Source organism: Eschrichtius robustus, chromosome 20, assembly GCF_028021215.1.
Source record: "Eschrichtius robustus isolate mEscRob2 chromosome 20, mEscRob2.pri, whole genome shotgun sequence".
NCBI classification, from domain to species: Eukaryota; Metazoa; Chordata; class Mammalia; order Artiodactyla; family Eschrichtiidae; genus Eschrichtius; species Eschrichtius robustus.
This window is the reverse complement of record NC_090843.1, coordinates 14,347,283-14,374,599: the sequence shown is the minus strand read 5'-3', so window position 1 is coordinate 14,374,599 and position 27,317 is coordinate 14,347,283. Positions and strand designations below refer to the sequence as shown.

The following is a 27,317-nucleotide window of genomic DNA, read 5'->3' as shown; positions in this document are numbered from 1 at the left end:
CGTAGAGAAAAGGGAACCCTGGTGCACTGTTGGTGGGAATATAAATTGGTGCAGCCACTGTGGAGGTTCCTCAAGAAATTAAAAACAGACCTAACATATGACTCAGCAATTTCACTTCTGGGTATTTATCTGAAGAAAATGAAAACACTTGACTGGAAAAGCTATCTGCACCCCCATGTTCACTGAAGCATTAGATACAATAGCCAAGATAACAGAAACAACCTAAAAGTCCACCAATGAATGAATGGATAAAGAAAATGTGGTGTATGTACACACAATGAAATATTATTCAGCTATTTTTTTTAAAAAAAGGAAATCTTGTCACTTGCAACACCATTGACCTTGAGGGCATTATGCTAAGTAAAATAAGACAAACACCATATGATCTCACTTATATGTGGAATTTAAAACAACAAAAACAAACCATCCCACCCCCCAAAACCCGAGCTCACAGGTACAGAGAACAGACTGGTGGTTGCTAGAGATGGGGAATGGGCAAAATGGGTGAAGGGAGGCCAAAAGTTATAAACTTTCAATTATAAAATGGGTCATAAGGATGTAATGTACAGCATGGTGAGTATAGCTAACGATGTATTGCATATTTGAAAGTTGCTAAGACATCTTAAAAGTTCTCATCACAAGGAAAAGAAAATTTTATGACTGTGTGTGGTGATGGATGTTAGACTAATTGTGATCATTTCACAAATATCAAATCATTATGGTGTACTTGAAACTAATGTGGTATGTCAGTTGTACCTCAGTTAAAAAGCAAAACTTTGTCCTTCTGGTGTCGATGGTTCTCCTCCTCCTTGCCACGCCAGCCAGCATCGTCTTTGGGAGGAGTGAGTGGTCTCAAAGGTTGCGTGGGATGTGCTCTCCATCTTTACTTTCCTGGGCTGAAAATCGAAAGACTTCATCAACACTTAAGTCAGCAGGAGGAAAATCTTGGATGGATCGCTTACCCACCCCACAGGCTGCTACAGTTGCCTCTCCACCTCCTTTGCTTATAAAACACTGTTAAGAGAGAAGTGGGGTTCACAGCTCAGACTATTTTGATAACCTAGATAAAACCAGCCCAAATATCCACAAAAGGTGTGCTAGGATCTGAGATGTCATGGGGAAAGGGGGATGGGGGAACAAAACCAACTGTTTTAAAAACCAAGTCTGGGATTTGAAGCCTTGCTTAGGTGAGGTATTTAATCCTGTGCTCCCGTCATGACCAACTTCTTTGCTGTACACAAACTGAGTTCTGAGTACCTCAGTTTGCACTTCAGCGTCTACCGAGACATACGCTAGAAGCACTAGTTTGGAAGTTCAGTTTTTTAACAACCATCCAAAGCTAATCCCTAAAGCTAGTACAGAGCCGGACACATAGTAGGAGCCCAGCAGATATTTGCTGAGTGGACAAAGAACAAGTCACATTTAGGGCATATACCTTTCAATGAAATATAACTTTAAAAAATCTGATTTGTCTAGTTTTCTAAGAATATTAACATAGGGATTTAACCCTTTTTCTGTATAATTACCTCTACTCAGTTCTGCTGTGCCTATACTACCATAAGCATTTGGGATATAAAGTACAAATAAATGCAGTGGGTGTGAAGGTTAACCGTCATTATAATGAAAGGACAAATCTTTCAGGTCACCACAGAGCAGAAAAATGTCACATATTGCTCAAACTTTTGGGTAATTTATAGATGATAATACTAAAATCCTTAATGTACTAAAAATTTATAAATTTTAGATCACAACCAATTGTAAACTGCAATGGGAGGCAAAGCAAAAAAATATATTGCAAAAGGATGTAAAAAATGGACCCTATGCCTACTTTCGGAACTTTAATACACCACTGCTTCCACTGCATCTCCCAGACATTCCTTTCTGTATGGCCTATGCTGTGGAGAGACTTACACGGACTATTCTTGATGAAAAAACATCGTATCCAGTTCTTTTTCCACCCACATATTTAGCTGGACTTTAATCCACTATATTTACAGAATTGTGAATCACGACCCTTAAAGTCACGGCTTCTTGGAAAAATATAACTGATTTCTGCATTTCATTTTGAGGATTTTACTGCTCAACACCAAGGTAGCAAATGAGGCCCCGGTCATAGCTCTGCCCTCCAGAGCCTGTGACAGTTGTTACAGGCCATTGCCCACCAAGAGCCACTGCCAACCTAAGGATGTGCCATAGCAGGACAAAACAAGCACCTTCCCTGCTCAACCTGGAGACAGAAAGGGGGTCCTGAGCCCTCTGAGGCTCTACCATGTGACAAAGGCATCAACTAAGGAAGGCCCATGAATCTTAAACTTCACATTTTATGGCTCATATGCTGTCACTCTTCATAGACCCAATCAAATTTCTTCAAAACAATTCATTATAAATTCAATATTCTTTAAAAAACTTTGATGCTGTGACAGTGCAAACAGCATTCATTTTATTGCTCAACTTCAGCATGGGCACATACATAGTTAATTTTTAAAAACCATTTATACAGATGTTATTGATAAAGCTCATGTAACAACTGAGTGAAAATACAAAGAATATCAAAGCTAAAACACTCTGTAATAAATACAAATACAATGAAAATGATAAAACTTTGTTTTAAAGTCAGTTTGAGAGAAGGAAGAATATTACATTAAGTGAACTAATTACATCTAGAAACAAAACAACTCAGCATTTGGTACAATCATCATCCTAATGTAAGTATATTAAATACTACAAATGGCACCCATTGACTGTGCTGCAGCCTAAAGACAGAAGCAGAAGGAGCTGCTCTATCAAACTGTAAAGATGTCTGGAACAATCTCTAACTCCCATCAATGCAATCAGCTCGATGCACCAGAAGTTCAAGCAGACTTAGTGTTGTAAAATAAAGCAAATTACATTGTATTTAAAAGAAAGGAAACTTGTGCTCTGGAGTGTAATTACAAGGAAAAAATAAAAGACTTGGTAAAAACAAAACCCATTCAGGGCAACAAACTATGTGCAAAACAAAATGTACACTATACACAGCACTATTTAAAAACTCTTTACACCAAAGAAGTAAGACCCTCGGAAACTAAACTCACCTCTGTATTGCATATGAGCTCTACAAAGTAACCATTGTTCATAATTAAGTATTCATGATGCAAAGGCAATGTATGGAAACATGATATCACAAATCTGAAATAAAACTAGAGGAAGGATTAGAAAAAACCCAGCTAAGAGGGACATGTGGAAATAAATATTCACATTACACATGAGGTGCAAGTCCAAGGTTCAATGATACATTGGCACGTTTTGTTTGCTTAGCACCTATTTGGAAATGATCAGGTTACATAACTTTGAAAATGAAATCTAAATCATCCTGTTCTTATAAATTATGTTGGTGATACCATAGACTGTAAGGGAGGGTAATTTATTTCTGTTAAAGCTCTATTAAGTCATTATTATAAAATTAAGAAGGCACTCAAAAAGCGATGGTATTTGCCTGCTCTATATTGTACATTAGTGTGAGAGTAGCATTTCATTATTACTGCATCCGTCAGTTATGATTTCTCTGAAGTGTTCATCATGTACTTACTATTACTGAAAGATTATAATAGGCACAGTTACACTGCGCTAGTGCTTTCATATGAGAGAGAGATGGACCTGCAACCAATAAGGTACTATCGTGAAAGCTGAAAACTACTGATAATCAAACAGTATGTTTTAAGATGTTCTTCGGTACTACTAAGAATGCAGTAGGAAAACAAAGTGTTTGGGAAGAAAAAGGTCAGCATAAGCACATCGCCACTACACAGTTATGACTGTAACCAGCTTGTGTGGCTGTCAAATTTGGCTGAATGAAATAAATTTAAATACTTAGAAACGACAGGAGTAGTTCTCAACTTTTTTTTAAGCCGCAAATTTTCCACCTCTTTTATTCTACCCATCCCCCCACCCCTCCTAGCCCCCATGAAAGCTTACGTGGAATTCCAATGCATATACAAGAGGAAAATCGAAGCTGCTCTGGGTAAAGAGGGGTGGGGAGTTCGAGGCCCCTGCTCAAGTACCAGCTACGTTTCTTCTCCCTCTCTCTGTCCCTCCTCTCTTAACCATTACTTCTGAGGCACCTCTGAGGAGGCCCTTGGCTCCAAGAACACAGACTGAAAACCAATCCATCAAACGAAAGAACACAAGGGGCTTATTCACTTGATAATTAAGCTGTAAAATTTAAACAAAGCTATCTCATCAAAATTGCTATTCTTGATTTCACAACAATGTAAAAAAAACAAAATAGTGCAGATTTCTGATACTTGAATTTAAAAATCCACCCATGATTTCAGATTTTTCCAATCTCTCACTCCAGAATTGTGGTTGCCTTCTGGATCATGCAACATGCCACACACCTTGAAAGCTAAATCTGGATATTTCAAAATCAAATGCTGATCTTCAACACCAAGCGAACTGGGATTCCCTTACCTCCAAAATCACTCTTCAGACGAAAAGTATTGTCTGCGATAGAGTCAGAATCGCTTGTTTCTTAGTAATCACATCCCTGCCCGACCACCCCACTTCATTTTGTTAGGTAAAAGCAGGGTTTTTCTAAGCTTGCTAAATAATCTTTAGAGCAAAATTTTTCCTTTTCATAATTTTATCTGATTAAAATATGAGCAGCTAAACACAGAGATTCAGGATGGTTTACTTGATAGAAACTTACCATAATTAAAATGTAATATAAGTTAGGTGCACTTGTCACAGGAGACTTTGGTTTAAAGAAATAGTATATATATCAAAGATAAGCTGACCCAATAAAAGAATGAAAATCCCATCCCATCCACATGATCTGAGTAGCTATAAAAATGCAGTATTTCCATTTAAGATGCAAAGTAAATCCAAAATACCCGATCATACCCATTCAAGATAAAAAATTAAGATTTTTTTTAAAGTCTCTTAAAAACAGGGAGCCCCTGAATGCATCTTATTGTAGCAAATAAGCTACTAAGTTCAGACTAAATGGTTGCATTAAGAATTTGACAACCAAAATTATATAGCTGGATTCCACGGAATTCATGCTTGAAAAATATAAAAAAAGACTCACTTAGGCTAGGTTGAAACATATAATGCTTTTAAAATATAATGCTTTGCTATAGAAAAATGTAATTAAACATGTAAATGGCTTAATTTTTTAAAGATTCTTTTATAGCCAATTGTTTACAAAGGTAGAATAATTCAAAATAATTTTATTTTTTTTTACAAAGAGCAAGTACAGGAGCTGTTCAAAATCATGTATTCAACCAAAATGAAATGTGACTTGTACCGACTGCTGATGTTGTCTTGATGTTTGATAAGAGTTGAAATCTGTGAAGCGATTTGAATAATTACCTTTTATAAAAATAGTAGTAGTCTTTAAGTGTAGAATACTGCCTAACTCTGGAAATGTAGGAAAAGTCAGCATTCTTTAGGTTCAAGATATTAATTTTAAATAGCAGCTGAATGTGGCCTCATGGCAAAGCATAAAGACCTTTTTTTCCTTGAAAAGGAATTTCAGAATTGTCCTTTCCCCTCACAGTATCCTAAAATTTTTTTAAAAAGGGGGGTGCACTTTCCTGTATGTCAGCGTTCCTTGAAACTCTGCTGAAAGGAGGCTGTCAGTCAGGGGTATAAATAGAGTCCTGGGTAAATCCTTGAAGTTGTCATTCCACAGCAAATCCACATGTTTCTTCAATGGCTGTTAGCAGCTTTTCATATAACTTTTCATAGCTTTCATAGGGCGGAATGTCTATTCGATTGAAGCTGTAAATAAGCAAATCAGATTTTACACAGTTCATTCAAAACAGGTCAACTGGCCTAGCAAGTGTATACTAATTAGTTTACCCTAATACAGCCACATTACTCTTTGTGTCACATAGAAAACGACAAGAAAAAGTTTATATTTCTCTCAAGTAGAGATTATTGCTTTGGGGTTTTCCTACCAATTTCTGGATAATCTTAATTCACTTAAAAGGAATGATAAGCAACTCTTTTAAGGGTCCATTTAGTAATAAGAACAACAAACGAAATGTCAAATCTGTTTGGAACTAACAGCTACGTACATGGAATGAGGGAAAAAAGCTACAGAAATAACTTACCAAGTGTGGGCTTTTGGCAGGTTGTTAGTGCAGGCATCAATCTGGTGTATGGTAAAGAGTCGTGGGCCTGCAGCACCTGCAAAGGAAGCAAATGTGGGTCAGACCACTGTGGGTGCACGTATTAGTCTCCAGAATCTCAGGATAAAACTGGTACATAAATCACAGGGTCGAGGGATAGGAGGGTACTGGTGACTCCATATAAGCTGCCAAAGGGCAGCAGGAAAACAGTCTGGGTTTTAAAAGCTGGAATTGACCTTGGATAAGGCTGGATTCCTTAATCTGCTAGCATTTCAATTTGAGAAAAAGTTCAGGACTGAAATCCTTTGCCAACTTCTATCTTCTACAGAAAATCAGTGTCCCAAAAAAGAAGTAAATGGGCAAATACAAGATCCAATACATATATATACACATTCAAAAAGATGACAACCTAATGCAAATTTAAGCTTCACAACTCAAACTTCACTGAGAGCAAAAGATTAGCAGTCTATAGAATAAATTTCAGGTAACACAAGGCACCCCATACAGACGTTTGTAGAAATACAACCTCACTTTATTCATCTGGGTAGTCTGATAAGGATGCGTTCTCCAAACGGGGAATGCAAGCGTGACTAAAGTGTGCTTTCCCAGTGGATTTCTGATATGTGGACTGTGGGCAACACTGTTGAAGTACGTACCAGTCTTGCTTCGTATACCCTCAGTCATCACCAGCAGCAGCAGTTTTGAAAATAAAGAGCTTCAGAGGTAAAGGAAGCAACTGCCACCCAGTGAGGCACCACGATCATTAGCAATATACCAACTCATCCCCAAATTAAACAGCTATTCCATGGACAACAATTCTTAAAAATGGAATATGGCTGTAAAATGGTCTGATGCCATGCATTAATTAAAGTGCTCTGACCAAACAAATGACTTCCACGACTCATGCTGCCTCTTTCTATTAAAAGAATAAAAGTAGAGGGGAGAGGCATCCCAAGTGGGTAAATGTTTGCCAGGTTGAGATGTGAACATGGAAGCAGACAGACTCCCCCTACAGGAATGTGCAACAGAATTTAAAAGCAAGGTGACCGGAAAAGAAAAGGCAGAGCATCAACACATACGGTCTCTAACATGCGGCACTCACTACAATCACAGAGAACCCAGCAGAAAAGGCTCTTGGGAGGGAACAAAGGAAAGGAAGGAGAAGAAGGTATCAAGACATGAGAGTTACAGATAAGAACTAGAGTGAAAAGAGAATCTGTATGTAAGCACGTTTGTACACCACCTATGTACACCAAATACTGACCCTCTGCCCCCAATTATCAGATGCCCCATCGTCTGTCCCTCTGGCTCTCTTACCTTGTAAAGCTTTGAAGCCCTGCAGAGGCACTCGGGACGAGCCCGTCACAAACTGAAGTAACCGCGCTCGTCGTTCTTCATCAAAAAACTCCACGGCCTTCCAAAACCACTTGACAACGTTGCTGTCTGGTGTACAGTGTTTTAACCGGGTGTTTACCTTCCAGTCATTAACATCTATCTTTCCAAGTCCACAAATAATGAGCTGTTAAAATATTGCACAAATAATGAGCCAATGGAAACCCAACCTAAGCCAAAAATTCCTTAAAACAGAACTTTAGATTTGCAGTGTTGGCTTTCATATGGTGTTCTTAATCGAGGGTAGACATCAGAACCATCTGGAAAGTTTTTCAAAATATACACACTAGGTCCTATGCTCAGAGATTTTAATTCTGTGACTCTGGGGTGAATTAGGATCCGTATTTTTTTAAAAGTTCCATGAGTACCTACTCACTGCAGGTTCCCTACCCAGGATCTGAGAACCACCACTGTGATGGACATAAGATGAAAAGTTCCATAACTTCACAGAATTGAAACTAGACTCAGAGTAAATACAGTTTATATGTGCCTGCCTTATGACCTGCATCTATTATTCGGGTTTCAACACTTATTAGCTTTGGGATTCTGGGCAGTTCAGTCACTTCCCTTGGCCACAGTCTTCTCTGCTGTAATATGGCAGTAACATCTGTTTCGTTACATCCTGCGAAAGCAACCAACAGTGCACAGGAACTCAAGAAGTTGTGTTGAATAAGTGATACAATCTGCTTAAAGTTGGACCAAAGTATGAAATACATGAATGCACTGATAATAGAGCTCTGCTTGGCATCCTGATGCAGGCTCAGTATAGATGAGGTATATCAAAATCACTTTGATATTAATAATACTCACACCTCCCTAGGGTCCAAGACTGACTCATCCTACTGATGTGTTTATAACACTGAATTATGATCGTGTTTAGTGTAAAACATAATGTAACCTGCAAATCCTATATTTCATAATTATATTAACCTAGTCTAACACTAAAATAAATTATATACATATATTTTTGTAAAAAGCCTAACTTCATTAGCAGTACAAAGTATATAATAAACCCTAACGTTACTGAATAAAACCTGCAACAAAGCTTCTGTAGCGTCTGAAAAAATGACTGGCCACTGCCACACTAACAGGTAGTAGGTGTCCAAGCAGGGTTACAGAAGTACCCATGACCACAGACGATACCTCCCTAAATTCTTTTCTTCAGAGGAGTGGTAATTTTAAAGCCAAATTCCTTATTCATTGTATGAACAGATAAAAATGCATCGCATTTCAACTTTACTGCCATTCCTGCTATGTTTTCTTCCTCCTTCTGACTACTTCCTTCTGGTCATTTCACTACAGAATAGTCCAATCAAAAAAGGAATGGGGATGGTAGTGAGTCAAACCAATCTTTTTAGACTTGTTTGCTAACAGGTCTGTTAACAGATTTAGTTAGAAAGGATGCTGAAGTTAATGAATAAAATCATGTTTTAAATTATGTATCAACTTCAAATATTTATGCTATCCCTAGCCACTAATTAAATTTGGAACCTCAGGTAGAATAAAACCTCATTGTTTTTTCAAAGTAGTTCAGTAGAAATTGAGATGTATTTGTTAAAGGTCTTAATTATAACACCAACCTTATGGTGCTTTAAAGACTAGTTTCAGAATAAAAAATGGTTAACTGTTTATTATAGTTACTATTAGTAACAAATGTTTCCAAGGAGACTGAGGATGTCGAGACAGTTTAACATAAGTGTTTTAATTATTTCCTCTACATTTTTGTCTATCAACTGCTTTCTTACAAAGCTTAATGTAAATCCAATTAAGCCTAGGCTTTTATTCCAAATAAATGTCAATATGGTGGAGACCAATTAATAAAGTTTTATTTAACTAAATCAATACCCACTTAACTAGGGAATAGAAAACAACACTGGAAGAATGTACACAGAAGACACGAAATCTATTAAATGCATGAACGGAAAATATGGAAAAATAAATTAAGAATAGTCACAATATAAGAGAGACTAGTTACTTGTAGAATTTCCAAAACATGAAAGGCTTTTCCAAAAGCAGGAAAGACTTTTCCTGTGAATTAGAATTCTCACAGCATCACATCATAAAACTTCAAAAGCACCAGAAATACAACTTTCCTCTAAAACTAAGTAACAGAAAATTCCCAAACTTTCTTTGTTATACTAGATGATGTCATGACATCAATACACTGACCTCTAACTCCTTCTCATCAAACGTCTTCAGCAGATGCTGTGGAATTACTTCATTAAATCCTTTCTGCAGGGCCAGGAATTGTGCCTCAATTCCTCGTAAAAATCTCCAGTTCACATAGAGTCTGGAAACATCGGACAGGGGTTTCATATGATCAAATATATTCAGGTTTGGTAATTATTATGAATCTCTAGTACTTTAGCAACATTGCACTTTACAAGCATCTAGCATTAAGAATTTAGTCTAAAATCTAAAAGAATCTCAGATTACTGAAGGTAGATGGATCCTGAGCTGTGAGGCAGTTCACCATAAATTAAAAAGCGGTAACCTTCCACTAACAAAAGCAGCATCAATACAGCAACTCTTCACATCAGAAAAAGTCCTATTAAACTGGAAGTTGGCTAGAGAGTAGATGGGTCTGAAGTTAAAATCAGAATGAAATGTCTTTCTCAACTTCTAGCATGCATGCCAATAACCAGAAAAAAAAGCCCATTCAACCAAAAATGACTATTTTTCTGGTTTCACTTGAAAATATAATCTGAATGTGTTGGGTGTTTTCTTTATATTTTGTGGGTTGTATATGGGGGAAGAAGAGGTAAAGAGAATCCCCATATCCAAAATGAGAAGAAACAGTAAAAGCCAATAGCAAGCACTTTTTGACTAAATACTCATTTTTCCCTATAAGCTTTAAAAGCCCTGGAAGATGTAATTTTAGCAACAAAAAGTACACTAAACTACATCTCTTGTGTAGCTCTACTTACGCCTTTGATTTGGACTTATAATTTATACATGAATTTTTTTTTTTTAATCTATCTTCCCAGGAAAACCTCTCCACCTCATAAATCTCAGAATTACTCATACTCCCAATTTGCCAGTATTTCCTTTTCCAAACTTGGAGAAATATTTCTCTACCTTAAGAAATAAGTTACTTAATATTAATGATATCCTTTGGGGGACCTCATTTTTTGTTTGTTTGTTTAAGGGGACAGCAAAACTGCACACCTGTAAAAAGTTTTTCTTTGTCATTTTTAAAATTTCAAAACTATTTTTTTTAACTCTTTATTTATTTATTCATTTTTGGCTGTGTTGGGTCTTCGTTGCTGTGCGTGGGCTTTCTCTAGCTGTGGCGAGCAGAGGCTACTCTTCATTGCAGTGCGCAGGCTTCTCATTGCAGTGGCTTCTCTTGTTGCACAGCACGGGCTCTAGGCACGCGGGCTTCAGTAGTTGCAGCACGCGGGTTCAGTAGTTGTGGCTCATGGGCTCTAGAGCGCAGGCTCAGTAGTTGTGGCGCGTGGGCTTAGTTGCTCCGTTGGCATGTGGGATCTTCCTGGACCAGAGCTCGAACCCATGTCCCCTGCACTGGCAGGCAGATTCTTAACCACTGCGCCACCAGGAAAGTCCCTCAAAACTGTATTTGGTAAGGGAAAATTACTGTGTGCTAGAAACATGACTGAATCCTAGAAAGTGAGCAGCCCACACTAGGTCCTGGAAGTGAGACACTACTGAAATTCAGGAAATTCCCATTCATTCTTCTTTATTTTTTTATTTTTATTTTTTTTTGGCTGTGTCGCACAACATGGGGGATCTTAGTTCCCCGACCAGGGATCGAACCCCAAACCTGCGCCCCTGCAGTGGAACTGCAGAGTCCCAACCACTGGACCACCAGGGAAGTCCCTCATTCTTCTTTTTTTAATTAGAAATGTAATACATGTTTGTTATTAAAAGAAAAATTATATTTAAAAAAATCAAATATTAACGGGGCTTCCCTGGTGGTCCAGTGGTTAAGACTCCACGCTCCCACTGCAGGGGACACGGGTTCAATCCCTGGTCAGGGAACTAAGATCCCGCATGCCACACAGTGCGGCCTTAAAAAAAAAACAAAAAACATTAAATGTGGAGACAGAGTAAAACCTGTAAGTCCACTCTTTTATCCTCTTTTCCCTCTCTACTTCCAGGCCCATCACCTCTACTCCTTCACCCTGGTCAAACATTTTATTTGGTAAGTGGCCTTCCTGAACATCTTCTGAGTATAAAACAATGCAGACTTTGTTCCTTCTAAGACTTGCCTTTTAAATGACAGCTTATGCAGAGTCTATCTTTCTTTAAATATCCACATAATATTCTGTTTAATGTATTTAATCATTCTCTTTCTAAAAACATTTTAGCAGTTTTCAATTTTTTTTACTAGTATTTAAACATCCTTATTCATATTTCTTTAATCACATATGTGTTTCCAAAGAATAGATTCCTAAAAATGGAGCTGCATATGTGTTTTCATTTTGGTAGCTGTTATCAAATTGTTTTCCAAAAAAGCTACACCAATATTCACAATCTATGAGACTGATGGGCCTCATCTATAAACTAGAAAATTTTAGCCAATAAGACCTGGGGACATATCTGTACAAAAAAGTATAGCATGAATGTTTCTGTGTATATATGGTGAAGTTCAAACTCCTAAATTTGATTATCATAGTTTAATGTTTAGAAGAACTTTAGATACCATGAACCAAATGCTCTAACTCAACACTTCTAAATTCCTCAATCAACAGGTGATTTCATAAAACTTAAAGAATATTTTCTTGTATTTCTTTTATAAGAAATATATATATATTTCTTATATAAATCCACAATGTACTTATTTATAAATAGGATAAGTCCTAGTAATACAGCACAAAAGTGCTTCTGTACAGCTAGCTGTGGTAGCTACGCTACACATGACCCCACGAACCGTGTGTCCTGGTATGTGTGCCTTTGGACAGTTCCTCCTCCACACCAAACCTGGGCTGGCATGTGACTCCCTTTAACCAAAAGAATACAGCAGAGGTGATGTTGGCCAGTTCCAGGCTTAGGCCTTAAAAGGATCCAACAACTGCTTTTGTGCTCTGGGAAACCAGCCACGCCATAAGAAGTCTGGCTATTGTGCTAGAGAGAGAGGCCATGGTGAGAGTGCGGGGCCTCTGATACCACATGGGGATAACCAAAGAGCTCAGCCAACAGTGAGAACTAAGCCCCAGATGGTGACCCAGTGTCCATTCCAGCCAGCCCCCAGCCACTCGAGCCACCCTCAGTGAGGCACCAGATATGTGAGTGAAGAGGCCTTCTTAACATTTCCATCCCAGCTGACACCACATGGAGGAGAAGTGTGCTGTCCCTGTTGTCCTCGATCTAAATTACTGACCCACGGGATTGTGAGAAATAATAAAATGGTGGTTGTTTTTAAGCCACTAAATTCTGCAGAAGCCTATTTTGTAGCAATAAGTAACACTACCTAAACACATAAATGTTTTTCTGTACCGCCATTCTAGAACATTAAAACAAGGCTCCGGCTTAAGAACACAGAAGTGTTTACCTGACATATTCTTTTTTATTTTCTTCAGTAACAGGGATACTCTTGCCATTTGGTTTAAGTTCATGCTGAATAATTTCACCATAGGCATTATGTTCGACGCAGAAGGTATGGTCCAAAACACCTGTGATATCATTCTCACTAGGAAGGGAAGACAGGGAAAGACACTTCATTGGAAAATCTAAAATACAGATATTGTAGATGTATTAATTGGTGAGACAAATAAAACTGAGGTAGTTTTATGACATGCAAACATAGGGTTAGATTCCTTTTACTAGTTCTTATGCCATCATACCTCCTAGATTTGGGGCAGAAAAGTCAAAGAGCTTTAACCTTCATAAACACCAGGAACGTTTTCCTTCCTGAGTAATGAGAAAGCCCTGGAAAGCTGGGGTTTACACAGGGAAAACTCAGTTATGTTTGGCTTTCAGGTAAGAAGCCCTGCTTGAGTCTGGGTAACCCAAGTGACTAAACACCTGAGTAGCCCCACTGAGAAAGCTACTCGTGTACTTGGCAAAAATAACCATGGCCAGTGTATCTTCACAAACAAATGACCCCCCCAAAAACAGAACTGATTCTTACAAATACCCTTTTTAAAGTATGTTTTCAACAACCACCACTTAAGCAGGAATATCTTATTCTAACACATGCAAGATGGAAACAACTTGCATCGTGTTGAGGAAATCATTATGTATAAGTACTTTTAAAAATCATTTTTTATATTTCAAAAAAAGTACATCCATTTTGAAACATGTATCTTTTTTAAAAGCTCAGATTCTAACTATAACGAACAAGACTCAATACATACAGTATCCACACTAAACTGTTATGAAGATCTGGATCAACTAACTCCATGTCATCCAAGGTAATGGACTTCCCAAGCAACTGTTTATAAAAAGGCAATGTGAAACCACCATCAATATAATGTCCATGAAACACAGCCATTCCCATTATTCGTCCAACAAAGTGGAAGTATGATAAATGTTCCTGAAATTGAAAAGAGTTTACATAAATACTCAAGGTAGATACTATCCAGGGAATTTTTTAATAAAAATTAAATATTTAAGCAATGGTAATTTTTTAAATAAACAGTAAGTATCAACTTATACTCCAATTTATAACTATTTAAATGGAATAGGTTATCCTATCAAAGCCCAACAATCATTAGGGAGAGTCTCTATAGGGCATGCTTAAGATACTATACTTTGCTATAAAATATTACAGCAGAGCCAATGCCCCTCTCAAAGGGTAGTCACTCGGTAAAGTTTATCCTCAGAAATTAAGTCCAAACTACAGTCCCTCTGCAGCTTCATTGAATCACCTGCAGATCCTGTTCTCTTCCTCTCCTCCCGTCTCCTGCTAAGCCCCTTATAATCCTGGCTCTGTCATGGGAAAAAAGCTTTCAATTCTATACCTCCCTCTTCCTTTGACCTAACCAGAAACTGAACTTCAAAACATCATAGATTTAAGAGGACAGATTTCATGTCTAACTTGGACGAGAGTCTTGATTCTGCCACTTACTATGTATACTTGGGCAAATTACTTAGCCCCTGTGGAACTAATTTTCCATACCTGGAAAAATGACGGTAATAATAGTATCTAAAAAGGGTCTCTGTGAGTAGTAAAATGAGGTGATGAAGCCCAAGGCACTGGACCTGGCATATGGTAAATGCTCAACAAATGTGAGCTATCATTACTACAGTGGCAGTAATGAGCTCTCCAAGCAGAACCTTCACCTAAAAATCTTCCCTTTATAAAGAATACCCTGCAAAAGGGCTTCCCTGGTGGCGCAGTGGTTGAGAATCTGCCTGCCAATGCAGGGGACACGGATTCGAGCCCTGGTCTGGGAAGATCCCACATGCCGCAGAGCAGCTGGGCCCGTGAGCCACAATTACTGAGCCTGCGCGTCTGGAGCCTGTGCTCTGCAACAAGAAAGGCCGCGATAATGAGAGGCCCACGCACCGCGATGAACAGTGGCCCCCACTTGCCACAACTAGAGGAAGCCCTCGCACAGAAACGAAGACCCAACACAGCCAAAAATAAATAAATAAATAAATAAACCCAAAGTTTACAAAAGAAGAATACCCTGCAATGAATCTAACATGCCTACCATGTTTAGACAGATTTGGTATTTCAGGATATACTGTTTTATTAGTTGGATGTTTGTATTTTCAACTTCTCTTACTTCTCTATTTAATAATCTTTAAGCTCATCTTTAAGCCTCCCTTTTATCTTAAAAATAGTTTTTTTCTTTTTAAAAAGCAATACCTGTTCACTACAAAATATTTACAAACTACAGACAAGAAAAAAAAAAGCCTATAGTCTAACACCCAGAGCCACTACCAGTATTGTAGAGCCTTTCAATGTTTACACATATACATGTTTACCAAAATTTGCTTCATACTATTATTCTGTAATCTTCTTTTCACTTAATATATTACAAATACCATCTTTACATGTTATTAACTATTATCCCACAACATCATTTTAGTGGCTGTATAATATAACCTTGTATGGAAAGGTAACAGAAATAATATAAAAACAACAAATTAATAACAGCTGCTAACTCTTGTTGAGTGCTTAATTATATGTAATAGGGTTAATAATGTATAGCACTGTGCTAAATACTTAATGTGCAGGGTCTCATTTAACTGTCACAACCCTTCTCTCAGGTCCAAACTATATTTATTATTATTAGCAATGATAAAATTGAGGCTTAAGTCAATGAAGGTCACAAAGCTAGTTAGTAATGGGACCAGGATATGAACTCATGTCTTTCTAATTCCAGAGTCTATGCTCTTAACCATGTCATTCTGCTTCATGTCATAATTTAATCAACCCCCTCTTAATGGACAGCAATGTTGTTTCCACTTGGGGCTACTATAAACAGTGATGCAGTAAACCTCCCTGTGCCCAAACTGTTGCACATATCCATGATCATTTACTTGAGAACATTTTCTAGAAGAGGACTTGCCAAGTCCAAGGATGTGACTTGGACAAAGACAGTAATCCTATGTCATAAACTACACTGACATTTAAAGACAAAAAACATCGTAGGTCATAAGTTAATTTGTATCATTATAACCACCAATCATACCGGATTAACTGCAGAATCAGGATTGATCTGCAATGTATAGATATCATCTCTTGAATACTGGAAGAGGCCATAATAAGGATTCAACATTTCATGTGACAAGAGATATAACCACTCCCTAAAAAACAAGATATACCAAAGGAATTTTTTGTTAATGAATACATCTTTACTAAGATATGCTATTAATCATGTTAGCAATAAGTTTTTAATAAAACAAAATAAAGGACTAACTAGTTATATAAAATCACATTAGAAAAGTCTACCATGCCCCAAAAGTACATGAAAACTCTTGATTTATTGAAGTCACTTCTCACTCAATTTTGGGTAATTTTATGACATTTTAACATCAGAGAATCTAAGGATAATATCCAGAAGTACCAACTACTCGTTAGATGCTGCAGCCCAGTGGTCTGTTACTTTTAATTGCTAAACAAATTTGTAATTCATAATAAGTATAAAATAAAGGGAAGAATATGGTATTATTTCAAAACATCCATGTGGTCCATCTATACCACCCTGGTCCTCTCCAATCATGGCAGATTTATACTAGTTTATACAGATATATAACATTAATTTACTCTTACTTTTAGACAAGGGTATGTTTTATTGTTGATATTGTTTTAGTAAGAAAATTTCATTATCCATCTCCATTATCTTTTTTGTGTAAACCCTAAAATACACCATGATAAAAATGTAAGTGGTGAGAAACTGCAAGGCATTTGGTATAGGTGGGAACCAAGGGCAAGCCTGCATTTTCTGGGTATGTTCCATACCACTTCTTGGTTTCAAGCATACAACAGTGTTTTTAAAACCTCATAATAAACAGTACTATCAACTTAAGCTTATTAAATCATTTATATTTTCCAAAGTATGAAAGACAACTTGTTATTCATCTTGGTGAAACTGAAATAAAATGACTAGTCTAGGCTTTAAGGAGATGTCATTCTAGTCTCAACTCCTGTCATTCCTCAGCTAGGAAAGGCACATAAATGATATATTCTGATATTATGGATCAAACAGATGGAATAATATATTTTTAGGAAATACAGTGAAACACTATTAAAGTAGTTAAAGGAAAATATTTCAAAGTCCTATCATTTGACGGAGTCTAAATCAAATCACTACATTTAATATTGGGTTGGCCAAAAAGTTCGTTCGAACGAACTTTTTGGCCAACACAGTACTTGAAAACTCTAGAGATTAAAAAGAAAAAGTGAGGTCTCCACATAAGCAACCTTCCCACCTAATATGTCTTGTATGTTTTTTATGCATGTATGTGTTTTTTAAAAGAAAGTCCAACTTTTGTTTTGTTTTACTAAGTATTTAGAACATGCATAAAAGCAAAACTCTACTTTTGGGTTCTACTATGGGATAAAGATCAGAAAAAGCAGTTCACTGCCACGTGCCATTTAGTCCACCCAAACCCCGAAAGTAGTGAGGTTAAGAAATAAACAACAAAAAACTAACTACTTATTTGGCCTATACATATAATTATAGCATTTAGATTCCATCAGCAGATAATTAACAAGTTTTCCCAACAAGCATTCAAAATCTACTTATGAGTAAATCATAAGCATTCCACAGAAACTATCAAGCCTTAAGTATGATGTACAAGTGATAAATGCTAAAAATCCAAACTAAAGAAACTATCCATTTGCAGGTAAAAAGGTCACAGAACGAAAGTATGTCTACAGGTGAAAACAAGTAATGCCAAATAATGATTATGGGACTTGCTGGAAACACAAATTTAATTTAGGCTGGATTTAGATTAGGGGAAGCAGAATTATCATGACGGTCCTTAAAATGTTTTAATACAGAAGCTATAATTTTTCTGCTACATTTACATAAAGTGAATTCTCACACCTGGAAAAAAAAATACTTGATGTTTGAATGTAGCAGAAACATTACAGCTTCTGTATTGAAACATTCTAAGGACCACTTATGACATACATACATACTTACAGACACAAACATTCCTTTAACAAGGTTAAAAAGCATGGCAGTGTAAGCAAAGGGAAACAGTATTCAGTTTAGAATACGTCATTAAAATCTCAAGATTGTTACTGACAATGTAAAGCAGAGGGAATAACATGTACTGAAGGAGAGGAATGGAGAAAATATCGGGCCTGCAGACCCTACAAACAGTCCATATAGGGTTGCAGCTAGTTTACAGAGAAAGTCTCATTGGACTACATGATCCATTCGGGAGTTCACAAACACTCTTCTGGTAGCAGTACTATCCTAACCTAATTATGAATGTATCTACTAGGGTACCCTCTGTATTGCAAACATGAGGGAATATTATGCTAGAAAATAAATATCAATGAGAAAGTCACACCACAGGGAGTATCTTAAATTTGTAAATATAACGATCCATATGGCATTTACTGATGAGCAAGGCTTTACCTGGCAACCCCTCCGTAGTCAAGCCCTTCTTCTCCACGAAATTTTATCATTAATCGCTTCCAGAGATCTTTCGGTCTCATTTTCATGACTTGTCGATATGATTCCTGAAAAAAATGTTTAATATACTATTATTACTAGGTGCTTTTAACCTGTTATTTAAACTCTCCCTCCATTCCACCTACAAAACATGTTTATTTAAATAAGGTAGAATTTGTTCAACAATCAAATCAATGGATAAACTCCAAGTGTTTGAAACCTCATGGAACTTCTAAAAACAAAATGGATATAGCTTAATACTGTACTACTGAAACCAATTCTTTTGATAAATATTATATTAAAAGCCTACTAAATGCAAAGCTCCATATTTAAGTCCTATGAACCACAGCAATGATTCCACTCACATTAAAAAACAGAATCTGATAGAAGTACCACTTTTTTTTAAGTTAGCTGATCTAATTCTAGGTCACAGACATCAGTAGAAAGTAAAGGTAAGAAAAAGAAAGTTTCAAACAACATAGAAAAATCATTAATGTGATCTTCACTAAACAGACAACTTTCTATTATTTTAAAAATACAAATGACTGACTACAAACAAGGTCAGAATGGTCCTGAGAGAAAAAAGTTCATCCTTTGGGAGAAGGATTATAAAGTTCCCAAACATCTTTTGTCCCAGAACACTCTAATAAGAGGGAAACCCCTGCCTTGGACCTCTGCCATTTATTATGTAAGAACTTTGAAGTTGCTATTAAAGCTATAAATCCAAAGATAAAAGGATATACTAGAAAGGAAGATTTTCAATAAATTAAGGAAGTAGTCCAACAGTAATGATTTTTTGATTTAAGAGTTCCTAACCTCTTGGAAGAATTAGAAAATAAGGGATGGATAATATCTGTGGTCTTTTAAAATTCATTAACAAATAAGTATCTGCAACTGCAAGGACCAAGCTGCCCCAATCAGAACATCTCACACTTCATCCTATTTAAATGTTTATCTTATGTATTAAATCTCTCCAATATTATTGCCTTTATTCCCACAAGTAAAAAAGACATTAACGAAAATTCTCCCATTCTGAAGAGATATGAGTCCCCCAAAATATACTTGGAAAACAGAGTACATCACTGAATTAATTTTTCTCTACTTTAAAACAAGACTTGCAAGTTTACCTCAAAAATCTCTTCCCTGGAAACCTCAATGCGGCAATGGCCAGCCTGAGGCTGTTGCTGGGAAAGTTCTTGCCGCAAAATTTTTAGTTTCTGAACCAGGTCTCGTTTGTACCGTGGGACTGTCAGACACTCTGTGTCATCAGGGCACAACGATACCACCTGCTGTTGCTGGTCTTTCAATTGGTTCTGCCGACTAAAAGTAAACAAATATTACTGAAGTATTTTAAACAAGAGAGATTGCAATTACACATTTAAAATAGCATCCTACGCTAAACCAAGTATACCTATAGCATTTCTAGACCTTATTATATTCTTAGCTTGACATTTTTGACAACAATAAACTAGCTCCAAAGTTTACTTCTTGGAACTTACAGAAGTGGATAACAGAGTTTTATTCAAAAAACTTTTATACAGCTGCTGAGAACAACTTTCTCAAATACCGTTTCCATTTCTTCTGCGTAGTTTACCATCTCTCCCTTTAAAATTCAGGCATAGGCCAAACCCTGTGCCTGTTATCTAGAGTCTGTCTCTCTGGAAGAGACAGTTTGAACTGGCAGCTTGGCAGGGACCCCTTCTCCTATGCACGCTACAGTCTAGACCACAGGAATGTGGGAGGTCACAGCAAGTTACTGGCACAGAGAAATGAGCACTTTACAAACAAGTCTAAACGCTTTATAAAGTGCCTACTTTTCTTTCTTTTTTTTCAGCCTCGCTGCACGGCATGCAGGATCTTAGTTCCCCGACCAGGGATCGAAGCCGTGCCCCGTGCAATGGAAGTGTGGAGTCTTAACCACTGGACCACCAGGGAAGTCCCTACTTTTCTTTTTATTGTGGTAAAATATACGTAACATAAAATTTACCATTTTAACCATTTTAAAGTATTATAGTCAGTGGCATTCAGTACAATCACATTGTCTGTTGTGCTAAAGTGACTTCTAACTGCACATATATGGTTTACCACAAATACACTAAAATAATCTCCCAAGTACAGCAGAAATATAATAATAATTTTTAAAGGCACATTGCCTAGAGATATTTTTATTCTCCTGGCAAAAATAATATAAGTTGCATCTAAGAATTTTTTAAAAGAATCTTATGATATAATGAATTAGTTAATTCCAATAAACCGTCAGGAAATAAAAAGTCAGATAATTCACTATTGATATCTATGCAAACATTGAGTGATTCAGTTGGAATTTAATTTTTTTTTGGGGGGGGGGGCTGCGTTGGGTCTCCGTTGCTGCACGCAGGCTTTCTCTAGTTGTGGCGAGCGGGGACTGCTCTTCGCTGCCGCACGCAGTCTTCTCATTGCGGTGGCTTCTCTTGTTGTGGAGCACAGGCTATAGGCGCACAGGCTTCAGTAGTTGTGGCATGTGGGCTCCAGAGCGCAGGCTCAGTAGTTGTGGCGCACGGGCTTAGTTACTTCATGGCATGTGGGGTCCTCCTGGACCAGGGATCGAACCCGTGTCCCCTGCATTGGCAGGTGGACCCTCAACCACTGTGCTACCAGGGAAGTCCCTGGAATTTAATTTTACACACAACAGACAAGAGTACAATCTCCTAACCTAAAGGTAAAGGGCAATGGTAGCTATGAGAAAATAAACAAAAGTAACTTTCAGTTCTCTAACAAATCACCCAAACTTACTTTACATACAGTGATTCTTATGTACCAGGCCAAATTTTATACCTAGAATGTGTAACTATCCAAAGAAAATGCAGCTTTGATGAAAATTACAAATCGCCGTTTACTACTCTCATAAAACATTGTAATAAAGGTGTTTTTTTTTTTAAACCTAGATTTTTTTTAAAATTAATTAATTAATTTATTTATGGCTGTGTTGGGTCTTCGTTTCTGTGTGAGGACTTTCTCTAGTTGTGGCAAGTGGGGGCCACTCTTCATCGCAGTGCGCGGGCCTCTCACTATCGCGGCCTCTCTTGTTGCGGAGCACAGGCTCCAGACGCGCAGGCTCAGTAACTGTGGCTCACGGGCCCAGCTGCTCTGCGGCATGTGGGATCTTCCCAGACCAAGGCTCGAACCCGTGTCCCCTGCATTGGCAGGCAGATTCTCAACCACTGCGCCACCAGGGAAGCCAAAAAGGTGTTTTTTTAATACACACACACATATATAAGTCAAAACAGAATATATTAAAAATACTCTCTAAACAACTGTATTAATCCTATCCAAAAACAAAAAACAAACAAAAAAAACTTGTGTATACCAACTTAAAGATACAAAACTTTAATTCAAAGTGGATCAGAGACCTCAATGTAAAACCTAAAGCCATAAAACTTCTGAAACACTAGAAAATTTTTATTACTCGTGTTATGCAAAAATTTCTTAAATATGATCCCCAAAGCACAATTCATAAAAGAACAAATGGATAAAATGAACTTCATTGAAATGTCAAAGAAACCTTATGCTCTTCAAAAGACACTGTTAAGAAAATGAAAAGACAAGTCATGGTCTAGGAGAAAATCTTTCTAAAGCATACAGCTGGCATAAAACTTGTATTTCAAATATCTAAAGAATTCTCAAAACTCAAAAGTCAAAAAAAAAAACCAAACAACTCAGTTTTTTTAAAAAAGGAGGCAAAAAATTTCACCAAAGAAGATATACAGATGGAAATAAGCACATGAAAAGATGCTCAACATCACTAGTCATTAGAGAAATGCAAATTAAAACAATAATGAGGGACTTCCTTGGTGGCGCAGTGGTTAAGAATCCACCTGCCAATGCAGGGGACACGGGTTCGATCCCTGGTCTGGGAAGATCCCACATGCCGCGGAGCAACTAAGCCCGTGCGCCACAACTACTGAGCCTGCGCTCTAGAGCCCGTGAGCCACAACTACTGAGCCCGCGTGCATCAACTACTGAAGCCCACACGCCCTAGGGCCCACGTGCCGCAACTACTGAAGCCTGCCTGCCTAGAGCCCATGCTCCACAACAAGAGAAGCCACCGCAATGAAGCCCACGCACCACAACGAAGAGTAGCCCCTGCTCGCCGCAACCAGAGAAAGCCTGTCAACGAAGACCCAACACAGACCCCCTCCACCCCAAAAAACAATAATGAGGTAACACTACACATCTATTAGAATGTCCAAAATTAAGATTAACCATACCAAGTGTTAGCAAGAGCAACTACAACTCTCATACACTGCTAGTGGGAAAGTCAAATGGTACAATCACTTCAGAAAGAAATCTGGCAGTTTAAAAAGTTAAACATAAATCTATGATATTATGCAGCCTGGGTATTTATTTATCAAAGAGAGGTGAGAGCATATGTCCACACAAAGACTTAAACATAAATGTGCAGGGACTTCCCTGGCGATCCAGTGGTTAAGACTCCACACTTCCAATGTAGGGGGCACGGGTTTGATCCCTGGTCGGGGAACTAAGATCCCACATGTCACACAGCGTGGCCAAAAATTAAAAAACCCACGAATGTTCGTAACAGTTTAGTCGTGGCCCAAACTGAAAAATTCCAAATGTTCATCAACAGGTAAAGAAATAAATTGAGGTCTATCCATACAATGGAATACCACCCAGCAATGAAAAGAAATGAACTATACATACAACAGAGATGAATCTCAAATAATTAGGCTGGGTAAAAGAAACCAAGCAAAGAGTACATACTGTATGAATTCACTCATCTAAAACTCTAAAAATTGCAAATGTATAGTGACAGAAAAAGCAAATCAATGGTTGGCTGAAGATGGGGTGTGGATTGAACTGTGTCCAAAAAAATATGTTTAAGTCCTAAGCCTTGGCACCTGTGAATGTGACCTTATTTGGAAATAGGGTCTTTGCAGACGTAATCAAGTTAAATGAGGTCACACTGGATTAGGGTGGCCCTAAATCCAATAAATTGGTATCCTTATAAGAAGAGGTAAATTTCGACCCAGACATACAGGAAAGAAAGTGTGGCATAATAAGAAATATACTTTGGTCTTTGTCCCCAGTTCTTGACACAGAACTCCTAAAATGCTTGAAATTTCCTGAGTGACACAGGTGACAGGAGTGTATTCTGTTCTAATATTTGGTCTTTGTCCCCAGTACAAGACACAGAAGCTCCTAAATCCCTTTGAATTTCCTGGGTATCAGAGCATTTTTCGTTTCAATGAGGTGACTTGCTAGGCCCCTATATAATTTCAGGATGGAGGCTGGACGCCAGAAAGACCAAGGCTTGATTAGAAGCCTAGAACTTTCAGGCACATCCCCCAACCTCTGGGGAAGGGGAGAGGAACTGGAGATTGAGTTAATAATCGATCACTCCTGTGTGATAACAACTCCATAAAAACGCCTAAACGACAGTGTTCAGAAAGCTTCTGGATGGTGAGCACGCTGAGGGCGCTCGGAGGACGAAGCGCCTGGAGAGGGCGTGGACGCTCTGTGCAGCCCCTGCCCCATACCTTGCCCTGTGCCTCTCTTCCATGTGGCTGTTTCTGAGTTGCATCCTTTATAATAAACTGGTAATAGTAAAGAAATAATTTCCCTGAGTTCTGTGAGCCATTCTAGAAAATTACTGAACCCAAGGAGAGAGTCATGAGAACTCGATTTATAGCCAGTTGGCAAGAAATACGGGAGGCTTGGGACTTATAAATGGCATCAGAAGTGAGAACAGTCTTGGGAGACTGAGCCCTTAACCTGTGAGGCCTGATACTAACTGCAGGTGGTATTAGACTGAATTCAGGCGCTGTACACCTCGCTGGTGTCCGCAGACGTGGAGAATTGGAATATTTGAGGAAAAAACCCACACACTTGGTGGCAGAAGTTTGTGGATAAAATAGATCATAGAAGGCCACATGAAGACAAAGGTAAAGACTGGGATAATGTGTCCACAAGTCAAGGAACAGTAAAGTATCAGGCAACCACCAGAAGCTAGGAGAGAGGCATGGAACAGATTTTCCTTTGGAGCCACGGGAAGGAACCAACACTTCTGACAACGTGATTCTGAATTCTAGCCTCCAGAACTTTAAGAGAATAAATTTCTATTGTTATAAACCACCCAGTGTGTGCTATTTTGTTACGGCAGCCTTAGGAAACTAGGGAAGGGATGGGAGGAGGGACTGCCAACAGGCTACAAAGAGGCAGGAGGAGACTTTCGGGGGTGATGGATATGTTCACTATCCCCATTATGGTGATGGTTTCACAGGTATATAATATGTCAAAACTTAAATATGTACAATTTATTGTGTGTCAATTAAATTTTAATAAAGCTGAATTTTTTTTTTTAAACCGACAGTTCATCAAAAAGTCTACATTAATAAATACTGGAGAGAGTGTGAAGAAAAGGGAACCCTCCTATACTGTTCGTGGGAATGTAAATTGGTGTAGCCACTATGGAAAACAGTATGGAGGGTCCTGAAAAAAACTAAAAATGGAGCTATCATATGATCTAGCAATCCCACTCCTGGGCATATATCTGGAAAATATGAAAACTCTAATTTAAAAAGATACATGCACCCCAATGTTCATAGCAGCACTATTTATAACAGCCAAGACATGGAAGCAACCCAAGTATACACACACACACACACACTCTAAAATATCACTCAGCCATAAAAAAAGAATGAAATATTGCCATTTACAGCAACATGGATGGACCTAGAGATTATCATACTAAGTGTAGTAAGCCAGAGAGAGAAAGACAAATATTATATGATATCACTTATATGTGGAATCTAAAAAATAATACAAATGAATCTATGTACAAAACAGAAAACAGACTCACAGACATAGGAAACAAACTTACGGTTACCAAAGGGGAAAGGGAGGGTGGGGAGGGATAAATTAGTAGTATGGGATTAACAGATACAAACTACTATACATAAAATAGATAAGTAACAAGGATTTACTACAGAACACAGGGAACTATATTCAATATCTTGTAATAAACTATAATGTAAAATAATCTGAAATATATATATATTACATATGTATATAGCAAACTGAATCACTTTGCTATATACCTGAAACTGACACAGTATTGTAAATCAACTGTATTTTAATAATTTAAAAAAACCCCAGGGTACATCAAGCCCATTCACAAAGACTTGTAAGAATGACTGTCTAAGTCCTGCAAATGGGAAAGATGCGTTAAAGCTGAAGCACAAAACTGACACATCAGAAAATCCTCTGGGATAGATTCAGCTGTCCTAGAGCTATTTCTGATGCACTCAAGGAAAAAAATCCATCCACCCCATAAGGTAGCCTGTCTCTGCAGGTGTGCTACGGTGCACCTCTGATACATACCCTTTTCCTAACATTTCAGGACAGGTTCCTACTTAAGCACAGTGGGATTAAAATACCCAAACATGAGAGTAAAATTTGTCATATTCTTATATAAAATTATGTTCAACAAAAGTGATTTATAATTGAAGAGAGCAGACATTCTATCACATTTATTACAAAAAGCATCTATCAGTCTTCTCTTGTTCAGACTCGTATTTGAACATGTATTGTTTCAAAAACTTACTTTAAAACTAAATGCAAGTTAGCAGAGAGCCGAGGATCTGTAAACTGTGTTGTTCTGTTGTTATGGTCAACGAAATAAACTCTGCCTGTTGCTGTATTCCTGATCTCCCATCCAGGAGGCAACGGACCAAGCTCTTCACAATTGATGTTGCTAAGATCCCTGCAAAAACAAATATAAAATAAAAAATACCTCACTGCTGGGCCTGCTGAGCCAAGCAAGTGTAAATGACACAGAACAATTCCATGAAGTCTGAGAAAATGTATTGTTTCAGAAACTTGAGACGTTCAGCTGGAATCTTTAATTCCCAATGGTTTAACAAACTTGCATATTCAAAGCCCAATCCATAGATGGCTCAGAAACTTATCACACGGCCTACATTTTTAGTGAGTTCATTCCTGGGCTTTAATGTAATTCAGGTTTTAAATTAATATAAAAGCAATCACAACATTTGCCAACATAAACTGTACTTCAATACTTGTCTGACAAAATATTGTTTTCCAAATGTCAGTGATATAAGGAATTAAATGTTTTCTAAAATTTCCCTTCAATTATTTATTTCTTTACTACACCATAAAATTTGTGTAAATGTTCATTCCATGATTAATTTTAAGCTCTTCAACAAAGCAGAACTGGAAATGTTATTGAAATTGTGATCCTGAAAATAACCACAGTATATATTTTAAAGGATAACTACTCCATTTTGAATTCTGAAAGATATAAAGCTAGTGAATGAAGAACCTGTTTAAGACACCTTAGGAAGAATGTTCTAAGGTTTACTGCTACAATAAAAAAAGCAAAAAGACTTTTTGCTTTTTGGAGCAAAGACCACTGTTATTATATCATGCATTCTTAAAATACTATTATATATGACAAAGATTTATAGAACTTTAAAGAATGAAATAAAAGCAGCATGTCTAATATAAATTTAAACTGTAACCAATAATTACAATGACAAATCTCATAAAAATTATGTTTTCAAAGTTAAACTAGAAAAAAAGTTTTCCTGAAATAACCTCTTCTTGGTCATAGTGAAAACGTAATGATGGGCACCCAGAGATTTGTTGGAACAATGATTTTTAACTTGTGCTTATAGGTGCCCCAGAGATTCTTCTGCTACAGAACTAAAGATTGGAAAGAACACACTATTCTGAGACACTG

At 37.5% G+C, this 27,317-nt stretch overlaps 1 protein-coding gene across 2 annotated transcripts in view; it reads right to left on the bottom strand.

Annotated features, from left to right (window-relative positions):
• Positions 1-2,426: 2,426 nt before the first annotated feature.
• The window catches only part of SMURF2 (SMAD specific E3 ubiquitin protein ligase 2), a 124,402-nt gene continuing 99,511 nt past the window's right edge, over positions 2,427-27,317 (bottom strand). The window contains exons 10-19 of one of the 2 annotated variants that reach the window (XM_068529716.1): positions 26,160-26,318; positions 19,684-19,876; positions 18,521-18,624; positions 16,118-16,232; positions 13,829-14,007; positions 13,024-13,161; positions 9,678-9,798; positions 7,434-7,635; positions 6,099-6,174; positions 2,427-5,763 (exon numbers count right to left, since the gene is read on the bottom strand). In XM_068529716.1, coding sequence (XP_068385817.1) covers positions 5,664-5,763; positions 6,099-6,174; positions 7,434-7,635; positions 9,678-9,798; positions 13,024-13,161; positions 13,829-14,007; positions 16,118-16,232; positions 18,521-18,624; positions 19,684-19,876; positions 26,160-26,318 — 1,387 coding nt within the window. In that variant the 3' untranslated portion in view covers positions 2,427-5,663. The remainder of the gene's footprint in view (positions 5,764-6,098; positions 6,175-7,433; positions 7,636-9,677; positions 9,799-13,023; positions 13,162-13,828; positions 14,008-16,117; positions 16,233-18,520; positions 18,625-19,683; positions 19,877-26,159; positions 26,319-27,317) is intronic. The other variant, XM_068529717.1, reaches the window with a different exon arrangement.